The sequence below is a fragment of the Pipistrellus kuhlii genome, unplaced genomic scaffold, assembly GCF_014108245.1.
Source record: "Pipistrellus kuhlii isolate mPipKuh1 unplaced genomic scaffold, mPipKuh1.p scaffold_m20_p_180, whole genome shotgun sequence".
Classification (NCBI taxonomy): domain Eukaryota; kingdom Metazoa; phylum Chordata; class Mammalia; order Chiroptera; family Vespertilionidae; genus Pipistrellus; species Pipistrellus kuhlii.
The window spans coordinates 7,411-15,630 of record NW_023425494.1 but is presented as its reverse complement, the minus strand read 5'-3'; the positions used below and the strand labels follow the sequence as shown (position 1 = coordinate 15,630).

The 8,220-nt window shown below is 41.7% G+C and overlaps 1 protein-coding gene across 1 annotated transcript; it reads left to right on the top strand.

Moving 5' to 3' along the window:
• Positions 1-6,111: 6,111 nt before the first annotated feature.
• On the top strand, positions 6,112-7,090 carry LOC118721867 (olfactory receptor 1D2). The gene has a single exon (XM_036443145.2). It carries the CDS (start codon positions 6,122-6,124, stop codon positions 7,088-7,090), a length of 969 nt encoding a protein of 322 aa, XP_036299038.2. The 5' UTR covers positions 6,112-6,121.
• Positions 7,091-8,220: the final 1,130 nt, after the last annotated feature.

Genomic DNA, 8,220 nt, shown 5'->3' with positions numbered 1-8,220 from the left:
TGAGTTCACCTCCAATACGGGGGTCTCCACCCAATTGCACTCCCCACAAGGAAGCAGTGAGGGAGAGAAGGTGGAGACCTCACTTCTAGGACCTATAATTTTAATTGGAAATATTCGTGCCTAAGCTATAGGAGTGAGTCAGAACAAACCCATTAACTTTAGCTTAAGTTTTTAAAATCGTGATGTTCTAAAATCAAAGCCACCCAGGTTTATAATATAATAAATGATGTGCTTGAATACTTTGATACAACATGGGACCACTCAGGACAAAAATAAGGGATTGTCTTGTGCTGTTGTATGTGGTCAAGATAACTTTCCCATCACTGTGACCTTGATGACTTGGGTCCCACCCACAGTGTTTTGCACTGGGACTCTCCATTTCTGTGTCCCCATGCTGAAAGAATAGAAACTGGGACTTGGAAGGACTTGATGAGTATTTAGATCGACCTACTGCAATATTTTGCTAAGCATCCCAGACTCCACTCTTCGGAACATCTTTAATTTCATGTGAAAACTTGCCCGCAATCAAGGTACATGCCCTTGACTGGAATCAAACCTGGGACCCTTGAGTCTGCAGGCCAACACTCTATCCTCTGAGTCAAACCAGTTTCAGCTGTTTTTCAATCTGTCTGATTATTATATGATCCAGAGTTCCTATATGCTTTCCTCTGCTGTTTTTGCTTTTAGAATCCTATTTTCCATGTCTGCTTCCCTGGATTTGGGCTGAATATTGTGCTTAAAAGCTATTAATAAAAAAATTGGAGGTCTAAGATGGCATTATTTTCCTCCAAATATGATTTGTTTCCAATGGCTTTGACTTAGTACTCAGGGTTGCTAGCAATCGGGAATCATCCTAACCCAGATTCAGTGCTTGAGATTTCCCCAGTCCCCCACAGATGCAAAGCCAGGAACCAGCATTTCTGTGAAATCTTCTTTAATTACAGCTCGCTCTTATTCCTATGGCACCTACAGGATGGTTCACTCCTTATAAACAACTCATTTCCCAAGACTTTTATTAATAGATACTAACATTGGAGCAATTCTCCAGGTTCATCTCAATAAGCTGCCTTGGGACTGCCTCCCAGAGGCCTCTCCAAAACTAATAGGCCTGATGTGGCGCCAGCTCAGTTCCTTTCTCATGAACCTGGTTTCAAGGGCTCAGTTCTCAGTCTCTGGGATCCTCGGAGTGTCCACAGCCTGTGTTCTCCTCCTTCTATGCAGGAACTGAAGATCCAGGCACTAATCCCTTCTTCCCAACATCAGCCAACAGGATGAATCACCAAATCCTAGTCATAAACAATGCCTTACAATCCTTTCTACCCTGACAATTTCCATCCTGTGCAGAAGGAAAGGAGAGCAGCAAAACTCGGCAACTTTGAGGCCAGCACAGAGTCAGTAAGGTCTGGACATCTCAGACATTCTCCTCTGTCTCTCCCACCCCCTTTCCCTCTCCATCTATACTTTCTTCATATAATCCACCTTTTAATTGTTTATAGGTAATATAACAATCCCTCCAATCCTTTTAATATCCTATAATTTTTAATCTGCTATCAAACACAAAAGGTTTTCGGGGTGAGATGAGGAGGCTCTGGGAGGCTGAGGTCACACACGGGGAGCAACACAGGAGGTAAGGGAGGAAAGTTGTCGAATGCTGAGTTTGCGGCCCTTTCCCATACCATCCTAGACTTTTCCCTCTCCATCCGGCCACACTGAAGAGAGCTCTGTGTCTCCAAAGACAGCTTACCACACAAATGCACAGAACCCACTGACTCTTACAGACTAGGAACAGCGGTTCCCAAAGTGTGCCTTCAGAATCAACAGCTGATTTAAAGAAAAAATTCTTCTCAAAATTTAAAGAGACCAGAAAATGGGCTTTTTGCATATGATTTTGGTGTGCACTAAAGTATGGGAGATGCCTGGTTAAGGACTAGAAAGTAGAGGTATCCATTTCTTTGGACATCCTCTGACTATCTCCAGCCCTCTTACTTGTCTCCCACCTTCTCTCCTGTCAGGCAGATGTCTCACAAGGCCCTGCCTCCAGGCAACAGGCTGTGGAAGGAAGTCGTTGCTGATGAGGTCTAAGGGGGTGGACGACCTTTGTTTCCATGACAGAAACAAGGTGGTGGCTGGGTGTGCTCAGGGATGGGGTCACTCAGGGAGTCACTGGGTGCTCTTTGCCATCCTCAGGCCAATGTGGGGTCTTGGGTGGTCTCTGGAATGAACCCATCAGTTCCCTTTTCTCATTAAAACTATTTGCTTTTCTAACAAATCTCTTTATCATAACATCTCACTTAAGTACTGTGAGTAATAAATGAGCTCTTCGTGGTGTAGAACATAGGGGAATTACGTAACAAAACCAGATTTGGGAAACTGTATATATCAAAAGCCTCTAGAGCCTGTCCGAAGGGTTACTCCTGTTTTAACTCAAATGCAAAGGACCACTACACGTCGCTCTGTCATTTGGGATCTCAATGTTAAAAGTGAAATGAAGCAACACCTACCTCCACTAAATGCTTGAATCCAGTCTGCAGTGAACACTCACTCAGCTGTTTCCTACAGCCTGTTCTAATGCCTTCTATGATGGGAACTCACTTCCCCATTCCTGGGAAATAGTGTGGCTCCTCTTTCTCTCGCTCCTTTATTTTCCAGCTCCTGACCTGGCCAATCCACATCTCTTTGTGTGGGAAGTCCATAATGATAAGTTTCCTCACTCTTCTCTCTCTCCTGTAGATGGCACCGAGGGGTGGGGGAGGTGGGGGAAGAGGAGGAAGGCAACCGCAAGCATTCTCCACCTGGCCATTGTGGCTCATTCTCTGCAAACACAGGAGGGCTGAGGCTGCTTCTGTCTGAGGGGGAGGCAGAGCCAGGCCCAGGATGGAGACAAGACTGGGCCCCTTGGTCCCTCCTTGTTACAAAGCAAGGTTTCCTAGTTAGGGGCTTGGGAGATAGAAACTTTGAGAAATGATAAATAATAGGACTCTTTAAATCCCCATCACAGCTCCTCTCACTTACAAGGTCAATAGTTTCTCACACTGTCGTGCCAAAAGTCAGTCGTGATTCCACTATATTCCTTTAGTTTACAATCTTATTTTTCACCCGCAAGCAAAATTTCATGATAGTGGATCACTCTTTTCTGACAAATGTAATATCCTCCTGTCATGAATATCATGAATTAATTTCTAAGTTTTCTCTTTTTTCATATAATCTTTTGCATAAATGTATTATTCACCTGAATATTAGGAATGATACTCTTCTTTTAAACTGTTGAGCCAGCCGAAACAGGTTTGGCTCGGTGGTAGAGCGTCGGTCTGCAGACTGAAAGGTCCCGGGTTAGATTCCGGTCAGGGGCATGTACCTTGGTTGCGGGCACATGCGCGGTAGGGGGTGTGCAAGAGGCAGCTGGTCGATGTTTCTCTCTCATCGACGTTTCTAGTTCTCTATCTCTCTCCCTTCCTCTCTGTAAAAAAATCAATAAGAAAAAAGAAAAAAATAATAAAATAAAATAAACTGTTGAGCCTATTTAAACAATACTTTAATCTATTTATTTTCAGAGGTAGATTGGGTTTACTGCAGGGTTTTTTTAGGGGAGATGGAGTAGAGTCACCAAAACGAAATGTTGACTGATATCCAATATAGCAATCTTATAATTCTAAGACACAGAACAGAAATCAAGAATGAAACTGGCCAGTGTGATTCATTGGTTGAATGTCAAACTATGAACCAGGAGGTCAGGGCACATGCCTGGGTTGTGAGCTTGATCCCCAGTAGGGTTCATGCAAGAGGCAGCCAATTGATGATTCTCTCTCATCGTTGATATATTTAGGGAATTAAATATGGGTCAGTATGGCTGGAGTGAAGAGAGTGGAGGAATATAGCCTTGTGTGGGTAAGAATGGGTCAGGCCATGTAGACCCTTGCTAAGTTTTGTAATTTTATATTTTGAGTGTCATGAGGAGCTTTAAAATATTTAAGAGTGTATATATATTTAGTAACTGTCCTTTTATTTGCATCTTACAGTATAATAGTATTATAATAATTAGCTCTGTCTTTTTCTTTTTAATTAAATACTTTTTCAGTGCCTTTTGCATGAATCATTTTTGGTAATATTGAACCACACTCACATTCCCTGTATAAAATTTAAAATTGATTTTCAATTATTTTATTTAGACTTTTGTAATCATATTTATAAATGTGGCTTATTTCTAGTTCCTTTTTTATGTGCCATCCCTATTACCTTTCTAAGTTGATTTGTTTGCACTAGATTCTGTCTGAAGCTTGTATTCACTTATTGTTAACTTCAACCATTTGAAACTTGACTTTTCTTCAATAACTTATGATGTAATTTTTTTAGAGATCCTATGGAATCCATTTCCCCAAAATAGCTCTTAATACATTGAAATCTATTGATTATGAACAAAAATTTCTATGTGAATAATTCAAACAATACAAGAAGTTGGGATAGAAAGAAAGTAAAAGTCATTTCAAGTTCTGTCATGCAGGCACTGACAAAATTGTGGTGAACACACTCTCAGTTGGGAGCAATGTTAGCCAGGTGAACGGAGACTCAGATTTGGTGCCAGCCTGGGCCTTCTGGCTGGATGGGGGAAGAGCTCAACAAAGGAACAAAGGCACCTGCTAGCATTTCCACCTGCATGTAGGGGCTGTGTTGGGGGAGACCCTTTAGTCTCAGAGTGAGTTGCCCCTTTAGCCCTTACCTTAAAGCCAGACAATTCAGTTCCTCCGCCTATGTCCCTGGTGCTTTGAGCTGCTATTCCTTTTCTGGATGTGATTGTTGGAAGAGGCAAGCACAGCGTTTAACTTCTCCACCATCTTGACCAGAAGACCTCATGCTTATTTTTAGATTAAATTTGGATGAGCTTTGCTTTCTTAAAAACACTTAGAATTTTTACTGTGAATAGGTCAAAGTTTACATTATTTTGGTAGAATATGTACCTTTTAATAGTTCATCTTCCTATCTGGAATCTTATTATGTGTATCAAGTTAAGAAAGCAAAGGAGGGTGGATGGGAAGAGATCAATTTGTACACATATATGCATAACCCATGGACACAGACAATGGGGTGGGGGGCGGGTCTGGCTGGAGAGGTCAATAGGGAAAAATGGGGACTTCTGTAATTCTTTCAACAATGAAGATTTAAAAATAAAGATTTTACTTTATGCCTCTCTGAAGAATTTGAAGATCCTGCCTGCTTCTTGTTAACATCTTCATGCATAGTTTTGTTTGTTGATAATGTCGATGGTATTGTTGTACATCATATTTTAATCTTATTATTCCTGATAATTATTTACACATATTAATAATACTGATGAATATTTCTTGAGTACTCACTAAAGGTTAGCTCCTTATGTTAAGTACTTTATAATTTAATATTATTCTCACATAAAGAAATGGAGTCAAAGAGTTCATGTAACTTGACTAAGGTTTCACAGCTAGAAAAATGTCAGAGCTCAGACTTGATTTCAAGTGTTCTGAAAGTCCTTTTTATTTCTAATGGCATTTCAAGAGACTGTCCTGTTTCCCAGGTAGATCATCCTATCAGCAAATAATGATAATTTTTTCATTTTCTTTTCAAAATTTTTACATTCCTCTTTGTCCAATTATATACCATCAGTTTCTTATCCTGCATGTACCTGTTTTATATATCACACTGGAGGCCTGATGCACAAAATTCGTGCAAGGGGCTCAGCCCTCGCAACCCTGGCTTCATGCAGAAGGTCGTCCAGAAGGATGTCCGGAAGGTCGTTTGGCTGTCCAGTCTAATTAGCATATTAGCTCTTTATTATATAGGATAAGTGTATACACTATCATCATATAACATACTAATATTTAAGCATTTCAAAAAGAATTGTAAGGTGATTATATTTAAAACAACATAATTGGTGTTATTCCTATTATATTGGGTATGCCAGATTAGATGTGGATGGAATTACTAAATTTCATAAAGATTTTTCATGCCCTGTTTTTGTGTCTATTATTACATTGTTTCTATGAAGAAAAAAAAAGATAAATTTTAGCATAAGATACTTTTAATGCTTAAAAAGAGTTGGTTTTAATTATTTGAATGTCTTTATTTATTGAGGGCATATAGTAAACATCTGTTGATGCTGATATTACAGAAAGTTGGGGAAATGGGTGGAGGCAACCAGAGTGGAGCCACTGAGTTCCTGCTCCTGGGGATCTCAGAGCGTCCTGAAGACCAGCGGGTCCTGTTTTGGATGTTCCTGTCCATGTACCTGGTCACTGTGGTGGGAAATGTGCTCATCGTCTTGGCCATCAGTTTTGACTCCCGCCTGCACACTCCCATGTACTTCTTTCTGGCCAATCTCTCCTTCACCGACCTCTTCTTTGTCACCAACATAGTCCCCAAGATGCTGGTGAACCTTCAGTCCCAGAACAAAGCCATCTCCTACATGGGATGTCTGACACAGCTCTACTTCCTGGTCTCCTTGGTGGCCCTGGACAACCTCATTCTGGCCACAATGGCATATGACCGCTATGTGGCTATCTGCTGCCCTCTCCACTATGCCACAGCCATGAGCCCTAGCCTCTGTATTTTGTTCCTGACCTTATGTTGGGTGTTCTCTGTCCTCTATGGCCTCACCCACACCCTCCTTATGACCAAAGTAACCTTCTGTGGGTCCCGGAAGATCCACTACATCTTCTGTGAGATGTATGTCCTGCTGAGGCTTGCGTGTTCCAACACTCAGATCAATCACACAGTGCTGATTGCCACGGGATCCTTCATCTTCTTTATCCCACTGGGGCTCATGATCATGTCCTATGTCTGGATTGTCAGAGCCATCCTTCAAATACCATCAGCCTCCAGCAAGTACAAAGCCTTCTCCACCTGCGCCTCCCATTTGGCTGTAGTCAGCCTCTTCTATGGGACACTTGGCATGGTGTATTTGAAGCCCCTGCACACCTACTCTATGAAAGACTCAGTGGCCACAGTGATGTATGCTGTGGTCACCCCCATGATGAACCCTTTCATCTACAGCCTGAGGAACAAGGACATGCATGGGGCTCTGGGAAGACTCTTCATAGGGAAAGCCTTTCAGAGGTTGACATGAGGGTAATTTTGGACAGGACATTACAATAAAGACTAGAAATTTCCTCCACTGTGTGCATAACATTATCCTATGGGGGATACAGGAAGGATTAGAACATAGCTCCACCTTAGAAAAAGGTCATATATCTTTGATGAAGAAAATACATATATGTATAATACAATATCCCTCAGACCTCATCAGCTCTGGCAATATATAAGGTCACATAATGCTAATACTAGAAGTTTGCAGAATTAAAGCCTTCTGCTTGCCTGATAACGGACCACAGTCCCAGCCTTATCCAGATACATCCAGTTATGTCCTAGAAGGGCTCTCATGTTCGTTAGCACACACCCTGCTGGGAACCAATTCTAGCATGTAATAATTACAAGAGTTCCATCAAAAGGTTGAGGGGACTTGGGAGACTCAACAATGGCTGAGTCACATATGTAGTTTACATGTTGGAAACGGCTAAACAGCACTTCTCCCAAACCTAAATATTATTGTTTGCTGCCAGACAGCTCAGGGAATTTTATTGCCTCCTGTTGGGCAAACACTTGAACAGCTGTAGGCTATTCCCCAAACTGACAATGCTTTCATACCCTTTGAAGTATATAACTCCACTTTGCCTTTGGACAAATTGTGTTAAATAAATAGCACGGGGTCTTAGACAAGGTGAGTCTTCAGTTCCTTTAGCTGAAGATCCTCTGACCCACAATGCCTTTCAAAATTATTTTTCATCTCCAGACTCTTTAATCATCTACACACAGCCTTTTTCTCCAGAATGCTGAACCCTTTGTAAGGCTGGGAAAAGAACCCCGGCAACACCTCTCATACTCTTCTGAACTCTGAACTTCTCTTAGGGGCCTGCTGCCTGAAAGCCATTTATAAAAGACACCTTGCACTTTTCCCACAGAAGACTTATAGTGTGAAACTGCCCCTTCCCTAATGCTCTGTTGGGCTCAGCTCCCACTGCTTCAATTCTGACCCACAGTCCCTCTGGACACAGCTCCTGATGTTCAGACAGAATGGCAAGAGATGTCTCTTCTTTTCTCTGGGGAGATTTTTGTCCTTTGATCCTCAAAATAATATCTCCCTTGCCTTTTTCCTGAATTCCTTTTCTTGGAGAGAAGTTAAATTTTATTTTTGGGTGT